At 39.3% G+C, this 12368-nt stretch overlaps 2 protein-coding genes across 21 annotated transcripts in view; one reads left to right on the top strand and one right to left on the bottom strand.

The window, feature by feature from the left end:
* Positions 1-4474: 4474 nt before the first annotated feature.
* nudt19 (nudix (nucleoside diphosphate linked moiety X)-type motif 19) lies at positions 4475-6312 on the top strand. The gene is made up of 3 exons (XM_079839909.1): positions 4475-5306; positions 5615-5822; positions 5928-6312. Exons 1-3 carry the CDS (start codon positions 4536-4538, stop codon positions 6152-6154), a joined length of 1206 nt encoding a protein of 401 aa, XP_079696035.1. The 5' UTR covers positions 4475-4535; the 3' UTR covers positions 6155-6312.
* Positions 6313-6585: 273 nt separating this feature from the next.
* Positions 6586-12368, bottom strand: part of celf1 (cugbp, Elav-like family member 1) — a 44284-nt gene continuing 38501 nt past the window's right edge. For all 20 annotated transcript variants that reach the window (XM_079839731.1, XM_079839747.1, XM_079839742.1 and 17 more), the window contains 3 exons: positions 12050-12193; positions 11748-11919; positions 6586-8443 (listed from right to left, as the gene is read on the bottom strand). In XM_079839731.1, the coding sequence (XP_079695857.1) occupies positions 11792-11919; positions 12050-12193 (272 nt within the window). In that variant the 3' untranslated portion in view covers positions 6586-8443; positions 11748-11791. The remainder of the gene's footprint in view (positions 8444-11747; positions 11920-12049; positions 12194-12368) is intronic.

The raw sequence follows: 12368 nt of genomic DNA, 5'->3' as shown, positions 1-12368 counted from the left end.
GTTACAGAGTTGGTAATAATGATGAAGACGGACTCGGCGTGACTGGGACTCGTGTTTATTCAGAACTCTCAGATACAAACACAATAAACTCGCGCTGACAGACAGCGCTCTCACAACTCAGTAGTTACTATAAATAACTTTGTTAGCAATCGCTCCGTCTCCGTGATGTCCGGTTCGCGAACGAATCATTCTTTTGAATCGGTTCTTTTTAGTGAACCGAACCAGTTCACCAAATCGGACTGAATCGTTCTAAGCGGTTCGCATCTCGAGTCAGCGCTGATCCATAATTTACTAAAGTTACTAACTTTCTGACATGAGTGACAGCCCCTCCGACTAGAAATAAACTAATAACCTGAAGTATATTCTAGTAACTACAACAGTTCACCCTGAACTGAGACATGCTGAGAGAACTGATGTGAAGTGAACTCAGCATCCGTCTCTCTGGCAGCAGCTCGTGCCTCGTAGACCTCGTTAAACCACGCCCCCTCCGCTCATTTAAAATGCAAAGATGTCAGCCAATCACAACAGTGGGCGTTTTTACTGAAGTCTCACAGCAGACACGCCTCTTGAAACAGGGCATTCAGCCACAGGGCAAACAGCAGTATAGAAAAAATGCCTTTTATTTCTAAATTATGACATTTTATGATGTAAAAATCATACTAACAATATAAGTACACCTCAGGAAACACTGTAAAATAATAGAAAAATGCCATGCCATGGGACCTTTAAAGACCAAACCTGAGTAAATGGCACCATCTGGTAAAAGAAATAGTAAAAATTAATAAAAAATACACACCTGTGCCAAAGATTATGCCGTTGGCATAACCACAGACAAAATTATATTTAAAAAATAATAAAAACGAAAAAAGACCATAAGGTCACACAAGGATTAATATATGCACACATATTTAACTGTTCGCCGTGTATTTACAATTCAGTGGCTATTAAAGTTTTACAGACATGTCAAGTGTTTCTGCCAGACATGTCAAGTGGTACGTTTACTGTTACGTTTTTCAGCGCTTATCGTGATAAACACAGTTGTTTATGGCCATTATACATGGATTTTTATAGGTATTGCTATTTTTTATTGCAATCATAAATCAATATATTCAATCCCTTATAATTGTAGTAGGCCTATAATAAAAACGTCCTGATGCGAATGTGGCAAAGTTATAAAATTATCAGTACTGGCTAAGATATTTGAGTGGTAGGTTTCAATGTGTTACATGTGATAGTATTACATCAGGGAAGGCTGCAATTACAATTGGGGTTCCACAAGGCTCCATCTTAGGGCCACTTTTGTTTACCATCTACATAAATTCTATTTCTGAACGTGTAAATGCTAATGTACACCTTTATGCGGATGACACCATCATCTATTGCACTGCACCCTCTCCATGTGAGGCGTTAGTAAAACTGCAGGAGGCTTTCACAGTCTTGCAAGAAAATTTAAGGAGATTAAAGTTAGTGCTTAATGCTAAAAAAACCAAACACATGTTGTTCACACACTCCAAGTCCAAAGTAAAATCTCTAACTCCAATTGTAACCGCACAGGGACAGGAAATAGAGGTGTCATCCCAATAAACACAGAACGTTCCCATATGGTTCCCGTTTGGTTATTTTTGTAGGGAACCAAATAAGAACGTTCTGGGAACGTTCTCTATTGGTTGTGTTTTTGTAACCAAAAGAGAACGTTCCCAGAACGTTCCCTGCAGGTTATTTTTGAAAAAAATTAAAAAGCAAAGGTTTTGTCGGAGGAAAGCAAAAAGAGGAAATGAGAAAGTGATCGGATTAAAGGCAGGACGAGGATCAACATTGGGCCAGCGTTTGCTCGTTGGCGTGAGCTGGAGGAGGAGGGGCTACATTCTTGCAAGTAAATACATAAGACGTACAAAATCATATTTTAGGATACCTAACATGCCTGTGATATTGGTTTATTTGTCTTTCCTCAAGCTATAATGCAAATCGATTTTTCAAATTTGCAGATTCATCTAGGGTAGCTTGATATTATAATATTGACGATATATGGTTATTACCTACCACTCAAACATTGAATTGAAGTATCATATAGATTCTGTAAAACGGGAACCAATAGACTAGGCTACTATAATGACGCTGGCTTGTAAAAGTGAGCATCGCGATCATTTGGCGTTTGAAAAAAATAAAACCCATGAAATGATATTCATATGACATGCTGAAACATATGCCACTGTACCTGGGATGAAGACATTTCACACGCGACGCAAGCAGAACACCTGCATGTGAACTCCTGCAGTGTTCAGGGCTATCATAGAGACAGAGCGAACGCGTCATAATCTGAAGACCACGCCCACCGGGGGGGGGGGGGGGCAATCAAACCGTCTCCATTGACTTTGCATTGCGGGAGGCTGCCTCCTTGTCATTTCGGACTTATTACAAAAAACTGAACAATGTATAAAAGCTGATATGTGACAAAGTGAACTGCAAACAAGCTAAACAAAACCCAGAGGCAAAAACCCAGACGTTTTTATAAGCTGTTGACCCAAAAAACGAGCGCTACAGGTCATATTACACTGATAACTACGGCGACTAACGGCGAGGGGAATGTAATCAACGACAGGAAATATCATATATAAAACGGACATTTGGATATTTGACTTAACAGTGACAAAATGTTTACACATGCTGAGACATACTGAGTGTCAGGATCCCAAAATTTACCCATTCTTCCTGCTGAAGCGTCACTTCGTATTGCCTGTATCCACTTTTATCTTCTTAAACGCTCGTTTTTTTGGAACGACAGCTTATAAAAACGTATTTCTGTGTTTTTTAGCTTGTTTGCTGTACACCTTGTCACATATCAGCTTTTATACATTGTTCTGTTTTTTGTTATAAGTCCGAAATGACAAGGAGGCAGCCTCCCGCAATGCAAAGTCACTGGAGAGCGTTGGATTGCCCCCCCCCCCCCCCCCCCCCGGTGTGGGCGTGGCCTAAATACGCTCTGTCTCTATAGTTGTCATGTCAACAAATGCACGTGCGATGCATCCACTGATGTAGAATGACAGTTTACGACAGTAGTAGAGGACAATACTGTTTCTCAACTGTAGGGGGACCCCGAGAGCAAAACCTACCTAGTGCTGCTTTAAACGTACCTGGTTGTGGTAGTAGGTGTCGTCAGTGATACAAGTTACGAAATGCATAATTTAATCTTATTTAATCCTCCATATGAAGGTTTATGTGCTTGAATTATTTCTATTGATTAAATAAGTTCAAAACAAGACATGGTTTGTAGTAGGCTACTGATTATTGACGTCCATTCATCCGTTTTCCATGCCGCTTATACCATATGGGACGCGGGCATTGCTGGACGATTACTGACGCACAGCAGGGTAAATTATATCGGAGTAAATAGGTTAGGGGAACGTTCCGGGAACGTTCTGGGAAGGTTAGGGGAACGTTCTCCAAACCAACAGGGAACGTTCTATTTACGTTAAGAAAACTTTCCTGGCTAACCAATAGAGAACGTTAGGATGTCTGTTCTGGGAACGTTCCCAGAACGTTCTGGGAACCAAAAATTGTTATCTGGGATGCTACACATATCTAGGTTTTTTATTGGATGAAAATCTTTATTTTAATCCTCATGTTATGAATGTGGTAAAGAAACTTAGAGTAAAGCTAGGTTTCTTTTTTTTTTTTTAGAAATAAGGCGTTTTAATTTGAAAGCTAGAAAAGAACTTAGCAGCCACATTTTTATCTGTTCTGGATTATGGCGACATTATCTATATGCATGCCTCAAAGTCTGTATTGCGTTCACTGGATTCTGTCTACCATTCAGCACTACGATTTATAACAAAAGCCGACTATAACACACACCACTGCAATTTGTACAGCTTATCTGGTCACTGTCTATACGCAGACAACGCAATTGGTTGATTTTCCTTTATAAAGCAATTACTGGATCATTACCATCATATTTATCAGTATTCTCATTGGCAACAAAGAATAGATATAACCTCAGTTCCAACAATAGCATACTTTTCAATGTGCCTACTGTTCACTCCGAATTTGGTAAAACAGCCTACCGTTGCTCCGTCAACCTGGAACGCACTACAGAAAGAACTGAAACTAAACATGTTTATCCCCATTTCTGATTTCAAGTCATCTGGCAGACACTTTACATCATACATGTGAGTGTGTCTAGACTTTTTGTTGTTTACAGCCTGCATATTCTCACTTGTTAATTGTATTTATGTTTTTTATGTTGTGTCCATCTCTGTTTTTATGTGTCTTTTTAAGCTATGTGCTGCCTTTTCTTGGCCAGGGCTCACTTGAAAAAGAGACTACTGTCTCAATGTGACTACCCTGGTAAAAAAACAAAAACAAAGGATAAATAAAATAAAAAATAAAAAAGCAAGCGTTCTTCCCTTGCTGTAGATGGCACTCAATCAGAATAATGCACCATTATTTTTTCTGTGCTGTCCTTCCATAGTTGACCGAAGAAGTGTGAAGTTTCCGGATAAGTTAGCTGTGATTGAAAACATGTAAGCGGGGTCAAGATGAACACGGCGCTGAAACACTGGAGAGAGGCGGCGACGGTGATCCTGGCGGCCGGCCTGAGACACACTCCGAGTGCGGACTCTCTTAAAGCAGGTCTGGAAAAGGTCACTAATGTAGCGCACAAACCTGCCTTCGATTATCAAGTGCTACTGCTGAAACGGAGCGGTCACAGCGGGTTCATGCCCAATGCCTATGTGTTTCCCGGGGGGCTGGTGGATTCGTCTGACTTCTCCAGCGAGTGGCAGGAGATCTTTAAAGCCTTCACGAAAGCACCCAACTACGGCATCGGAGTTGTGAAGCAGCCGCCGTCGACCAGGCCACCCATTTTCGCCACTGACAGAGCTCAGCTGGGATCTCCGATCCCGGGAGATGTGGCTTTCAGGATATGTGCAGTGAGAGAGACGTTTGAGGAGTCAGGTGTACTCCTGGCGGTTCCCAAACAAGAGGAGAGCGGGATTCGCGTGCACACAGATGATGATGATTATAGCAGTGACACCCAGCCAACCCTGACCAGATTGAGCGGACTGTGGAATAAAGACGTGCTGGCTAAGTGGAGATCTCGGGTTATTGGTAACTCGGCGAATTTTATTAAGATGTGCAGGGAGTTGCAGTGTCTGCCCAACATCTGGGCTCTGCATGAATGGGGGAACTGGCTGACACCCATAGGCGTGGACGGCAAACAGAGGCGCTACGACACGGCATTTTACATATGCTGTCTACACGAGACTCCATACACGCTTCACGACGAGAAGGAAATCGTTCATTTTAAGGTGCGTTTTGAACGCTATGGTTACCAACCTACATTTAAAATTGTATTTGGCAGACACTCACTATCAGTTCATGCATATGCGAAATAACTGAAAAGACTGCTCGTGAATGTCAAGGTATTTCCTGGAGCATTGACTTAATATTCATAAGGCAAGCGCTCATTCGCCAGCTATGCCGTCTAAACGTCACGGAACGTAATTAATATTCATTAACCAGGCCACGCCCATATAAGTAATTCCGTCTCGCCCCGAGTGGTGAATACAACTGATGTTTGACTGTTGGGAAATAACACAACTGCCTTGTCTCTCAGTGGTCCACTCCCTCAGAAGTGCTGCACAGCTACAAATCAAAGGAAATCTGGATAGCTCCACCTCAGTACTACGACCTTGGACGAATGTGCCATTTTCCAGCTCTGAGAGATCTCCATCGCTTTGCCTGGCAGAGGTCTTTGGAGGGATGCGAGCAGTGGCTGCCTGTTCACCTGGTATCACCTGACTGCTTTGCGAGTGTTTTACCAGGTTATGTCAGATACATTTCTTTAGCTGTCTGCTAAATGTGGTCTCTTGCTGTGACTAAGTAACTTCTGCACAAAATCAACCCTTTTTTTCTTGTCTGATACATAGGGGATGCTCTGTACCCAGCGAAAGTGGACACTTCTGGAAAGAGTGGTGTGCTGAAAATTGAGAAAAGTCTTGAGCTCCGGCAGGACAGTGCAAACATGCACCGCCTTGTCGGTCAGGATCCATATTCAATATCTATCCATATGAACATCAGACCCAAGTATAACCACCTGCCTCCTCTCTGCGGTGAAGATGTGGGCAGTGCCTCCAAAAACAGTAGTAAACTCTGACACTTACCAGTCACTTCCTACAGTGGCAGGACTGATGGGCGGAAAAGTCTCGATGGATATTTAATTAGTTCATTTCTACACACTGATGTGACCCTTGACCTATGTAATGTAGATTTATATGGCTACTTTACATTTTATGATAAATACACGATGACTACCTTGTGACGACTTATTTTTTACTTGATCATGAACTCTTAAAGTGGATTGTTTTGGTTCTTGCCTGTACAACACTGTAAAGGGCATATGCTACAAACAAATTCAAAAAAAGTTTAATAGCTGTATTTAAATTTTGAATTGTCACGTTATTGTAGATGAGATGCAAACTGTTACTGAACCAGCGTACAGCTCTATGCTTTCGTTGTTTAATTTGAAAAGCTGACAATGTGGATTTCTAGCGTTTTTAAATTGAGAAAAATGAATGCAGACACAATGTGTGTGAATCTTTTCAAACAGTTTAATCATACATAAACTAAAGAAACTACCAGATGACTGATTCGTAGGTGTCCACTTTGCTAGATTTCTGTAGAGACAGTAGCATGAAATCCTGAACCAACTTAATACAACACACTTGTTTCAGACATCTAATAAACTCTGCACTCCCTACACTTCCAATGAAAACCACACAACTTGAATGACAAAACGACAAAAAAAAAAAAAAAAACCTTCAGTTAAAGGCTGTTTTGTGGAGTTGATTTTTTTTTTGTTTGTGGTTTGGTTATTTTGAACAGGTTGATGTTTGGTCATGGTGTTACAGTCTACATGCTTCTACTTACTGGGACTTACATGGTGAAACAACTTATGAAGTAGAAAAGGCAAAATCTGTACAAATCTTAAATGTTAAATACAATCACTCTGTACCAGTAATGACAAACATCCCACAGGAAATTTTCTCAGAATACATATAAACTCACAAAACAGCAGCTTAAAATCTAAATAGAAAACAACCACCTCAACACCCAATTATATAAGTCTGTCAGAATACATCTTTAAAAAAAAAAAGTCTAGCTTTTCATCCATGGAGACATGTTGGACATTAGAGGGTTGCCCCCAAACTAAAAGGTTGCAGTCAAGCTCTACCAATCAGTCCAGAACTTCACAACTTGTACAGATGCCAGAATGGGAAAGAAAAAAAATGCCTGCAAGCTGAGTGTAAAACAGATCAATTGTATGGTTATAACAAATTGTCATTAACTGAACAACATGTGTTTTTGCTGTTGTAGGCACAATCATTCATATCTAAGGACTCATTTGAAAACCACTTCAAGTTTTGTAACACGAATGCATTAAAAACTCACTTTAACCCATAACTTAAACACATATTGAATTGTTTTTTAAAAATCTTAAACCATAAAAATGAGACCACATGTCATTAAAGCAGGAGCCATAACCATGATGTGAAACCAACAGCAACATGCAAAACTTTTGGCACCACTTTATTCATCTTGACTTTTTGAAACAGAACTAGATCACATTTTGCTGAGGATTTCAGTGCACTTACAAAAAAACATGCATGCTTAATATTTACCTGTGACAAGAAATTCAACTCTGCTCATTCTATGCATTATTTCAGACTAATCCTGATTTTCACACAATAAGGAAATGAAAAACATGTGCCTATGTTGGCTCGACACACAAAGAAGAAAAAAGGCAATTCAAGTGTCTATTGTAATGTCACTCTGTTAATAAAAACTCCCAAAATTACATCATGCCAACTAACCTAACACAAAAATACAAAGTTTATCCTCGATTTCAGCAAAATGTGACGAAAACATCCTCTAAAAGGTTTAGAACTAACAAGTGAGAGAAAGGGAAACACACCCACACTTGAACACACAAAAGTGATTCTATAAACTGAATGGCTGCTTTGAGAAGAAAAAAAACAACAACAAAAACAATTAGAAGCGCTAGGAAGACTGCTTAAAAACAATAAAAATAATCCATAAAGAAAAAATCTGAAAAATTAAACAATGAAAATTAAAAGCTTCTGCAAAAATCTAGTGGTTATGTTTGTACGTCCTAGAAAAATAGACTCTTTGCTCAGAACAATTTTCATGAAACTTTTTACACTTTTAGCAGTCTTTCTAACGCTCCCTATTGGCAGCACAAATGACAGAAATGAACATCACACAAAGAAACAAACAAAATAAGTAATCAATAAGCGTCAAAAGTTAACAAAAAGGTCAAGTGTGAAAATTTCAAGCGTCAGAGAAGCGAAGAGGACAACGGACTGGACGATGAACTTTTGACGTCACATGCTAGGCAAACGATGACAAACGGGCACGAAGATATCTAGAACAAAAACAAAAAAAACGAATAACAAACCTAGGTTAAAGCACAACGGAAAAAAGGAGAAGGGATGAAAAAGAAAATTATTTTTACATGGGGGGGGGGCTTTCAAAGATGCACATGATCTAAACACAAAACATTGAATGCAACACAGGAAATGATGAAGAAAAGTGGGAAGAAAGAGGGGGAGGGAGGTAAGCACCATGCCAGTGAACAAAGGGAGTAACATTAAACAACGACAACAACATCGAGAAAACACAACCTGCCTACTACAGCTACGACAACTCAACACTGTCCTCGACAGCAACATTTGAACTCAAGTGAAAATGTTCAACTTCTCACAACCACATTTTGATTTTAGACCAAGGGAAAGAGAGAAACGAAAAGAAAAATTGTGCTTCAATGTTTCAGCTCTTTCAGTGAAAGTCTTTTTATTTTGTGCTTCAACTTTGAATTGTGTGGGACTGTGGAATAATGCATATTTGGAGCTGCTCATATTGGTTCTTATTCACAAAACACCTGCCATGGGTAACACAAATGGATACAATTCAGCTACATTGAACTCCGTGCAGGACAACAACAACATGATGGGACACAGAGCATCATCATTAAACGTGTACAGAATTTTAAGACTTGATGTGTTTGGCACATAAGTGGAACTTACTCTGCACTTGTGAGCTGTTTTAATGCGCACAAATCTGCAGACCTTTACACAAACGCCAGTCAATCTGCTCTGGATAAAAGCAACAAAACCATGAAGAAGAAAAAAAGAAGAAAAAAAAAACAATTCTGCCTAACAAACAAAAATCCCTGCCTAGAGCAAGTTCACAAGAATCTTTGGATTGTTCAAAATGGTGATTCACGGTGCCTTCACATTTTTCTTCCGCTAAATGATTTTTGTAATGCATGTAAATCACGTGTTTACTTGAACAGAGGCACAGACCAGGGACTGGGCATTCCCTGCACTAGCATCTAAACGCTTCAAGAGGAGCTTCACACCCGGGTTCAGTCTAAAGCGTCTCTAACGCACGAATTAAACGAACTGAAAAGGCATACAGATCGGCATATCTGTACAAGTCGTAATAGTGGCACACGTTTCCTCACCTGGACTGGGAAGTGCGTCCGTACTTGATGAAAACAGAGAGATTGTGAGGTTAACAAGAATTGGCTTATTTGCAATTAATCAGTGAAAATAAAAAGCACCATTAATAAATACAAGCGTGTCAAACAGTGATGACAATAGTGAGGTAAATGTCGAAAAAACAAACAAAAGTCTAATACACTAATTTGACTAATTGCGAATCAAGTTATGCGGTGAGGAAATGAACGAATGACTTCTGATAAAAGCACATTTCAGCATTCGTCACCGCACATGTAAATGTACTTCGTTTAGAGATGTTACACTGAGTAAGAACTACAGACTGAATCGTGATTCCGCTTCAGACCAAAAAATAAACGCTAAACAGACGACACTACAAACTAGTGAAAAGGGCCACACATCAGTCGTTTTAACAATCGGTGAATGTATCCACAAAACTTCACATAAGGATTCTACAAAAACACTGTTGAATCTTTTGAGTGATTTTTTTTTTTTAAACAACCGTTTTAATTCAGAGAAATTATTTAGGCAATATTATAAAACCTCTATAAAAATAGAAAAGGCATAATAGTTAAGTAATATACACTATCTGGATAATGATTTCTTCTCAATTTCCATAAAAACAATCTTCTCACTTCACGACCCTGCAGGACTCAGATTGGCATTAACATTTGATTACGTTTTGAACACTTGTTTACCGCCATGATCAACTAAAGCGAGCTGCATGGAGTAACTCAAATACACCAGGTCACAAGGGTCAACTGGGAGTCGGATGAGTCTCGGTATACTAGGGTCCAAGAGACCACCTGCAAACACTGAGAATAAAATACTTCTTGAACTCTCCCCAATAAAAATGTTGGGAAATTGACTTATCAAATCATTCGGACAATTAAGTGGCCATGAATTCCGCAATTGTAAACTAACTTCCTTCTTTCTTTCTGTCTGTTTCTTGGCAATACCGTCTCACTTTTCCAGAATGCAAATATTGCTAAAAGCTTCAAGACCAACCTCTTTTTGAGGCGTAGGATAATGTATCAAATGACCATCAAAATAAAAGCCATGTTGTAGATTGTGTCTTTGCTCAAAAAATCTATACAAACGCGATTTTAAAACCATATGTGCTACCATGCGATTCTTCAGCAACTTCCAAAGAATAATAACATTTAAAAAAAAATGTGGGTGGAAAAAAAAGCTTTTTGTTTGAGGCTTTTAAGAAAGGATTCGTAAACTGAAATGAATCACTCCGTCACTTATTTTCATGTACCGGGCGAGTAGAATAATGGGCAAGTAGTTTTGGTCTGACAGAATGGTGAGAATGTCCTGAGAGTAAGTGTAGCATCTATACTGAATTATTAACCACCATCTATGAACCAGCATGTGATATAATACCCTTGCTTAGTGTTTGTCTTTTTAGAATGTAAAAATATCAATGTGAATAAAAACAAGCAAAAAGCATCATCATCATCATCATCATCATCATTACTGTTGTTAGCCGAGCCCTCCAACAGAACACATAAAACAGACTTTGAAGCAATGTTACATCACCCTCATTGTGAAGACACAGATACATAAAAATAAATAAATAAATTAGTGAAATAAATAAATGATTTAAATAAAAAGGCATCCATGAAAACGGAGTCTAGTTGAGTGCAGCCTGACCTTCCAGATGCTCAAAACAATATTCAGGTGACTGATTGATTATCTTTTGCACCGATGCAGCAAGCCTCCTTCATTTTCTAGAAAGGCAGCATTGAAGGAGGCGTCAGCATTACACTGTCCGAATGTACTACAAAGTCTAGTGTAAACACAGGAGAACATCTACAGGGGCCAGACCGTGGTGGATCAACAGTCTAAGGGACTGAAAGCAGTCACACAGGCTGGCTTTCATTGTGCAACATCCTTTGACACAAGATTTAGATTTATACACAGCAAACTTGTAATATGGCACCAAAAAAAAGAATAAAGACTTAAGGGAAAACAAAAGATCAACAAAACAATTAGATATATAAATGTGAAGAAAAAAAAACAACAACTAATTTCTCCTTGGAACAAATTCATAAATGTTAACAATTTGCATGTTGTCTTTGTTTTTAAGGTTAAGAGAGAAGATATGTAGGAAAGGCCAGAGAAGTAAAAGGAGGATTAGAAAAGGCAGGTGTTAAGGGTGGGTGGGGTCATTATAACTTTCCAACGTCACACTCCACTTACCAGAAAAACATTTTCAAAACAAGTCCATTTGAGAGTAAAAGCACTCAGTATGGCTTGCTGTCATTTTTGGATCGTTTAAGTTGCACCTTCAGCCGCTTCATTCCGATCTGAAAACCGTTCATTGACTGAATGGCCGCCTGGGACGAAACTGGATTGTCGTAACTTACAAAGCCTAGAAAAAAAAAAATAGCAAAAGAACAGGACAGGACTATAGTTACCCATGGCTCAGAATACCCAACAAAGGCTTGTTTCTGATGATAGACACAACAAGCACAGCGTTTCTGGAACGGGGCTCGACTCACCAAAACACTTGCTAAGGTTGGTCTGTTTGTCAATGAAGACCTTGGCAGAGATAACATTGCCGAAAGGCATAAACATCTGCAGCAAATCCTGATCACCAAACTCTTGTGGCAGATGGTAGATGAACAAGTTTGCTCCTTCGGGGCCTTTAGAGAAACAAAAAGAGAAAGAAACAAAAGATAACTTTTTATTGTCAATGACGGTTTAACATTCTCCTTGCCTAGACAAAAGAATATTCTGTGTTAAATACAACTCAAGCATGCTGCAGATTGCCACAGAAAATAGAGACGTCCCTAAGTTGATAAAACGGTTACACTGGAG

The sequence above is a fragment of the Gobio gobio genome (genome assembly GCF_949357685.1).
Source record: "Gobio gobio genome assembly, chromosome: 2".
NCBI classification, from domain to species: Eukaryota; Metazoa; Chordata; class Actinopteri; order Cypriniformes; family Gobionidae; genus Gobio; species Gobio gobio.
The sequence above is the reverse complement of the archived record's forward strand: the minus strand, read 5'-3'. Positions and strand labels throughout refer to the sequence as shown.

What these genes read in the sequence shown, in the direction of transcription:
- nudt19 (XM_079839909.1), top strand. Translation starts at nt 4,536, where the DNA reads ATGAACACGGCGCTGAAACACTGGAGAGAGGCGGCGACGGTGATCCTG. An exon ending in AGGAAATCGTTCATTTTAAG is followed by an intron (nt 5,307 to 5,614) that starts GTGCGTTTTGAA and finishes CTTGTCTCTCAG; the next exon opens with TGGTCCACTCCCTCAGAAGT. An exon ending in CTTTGCGAGTGTTTTACCAG is followed by an intron (nt 5,823 to 5,927) that starts GTTATGTCAGAT and finishes TCTGATACATAG; the next exon opens with GGGATGCTCTGTACCCAGCG.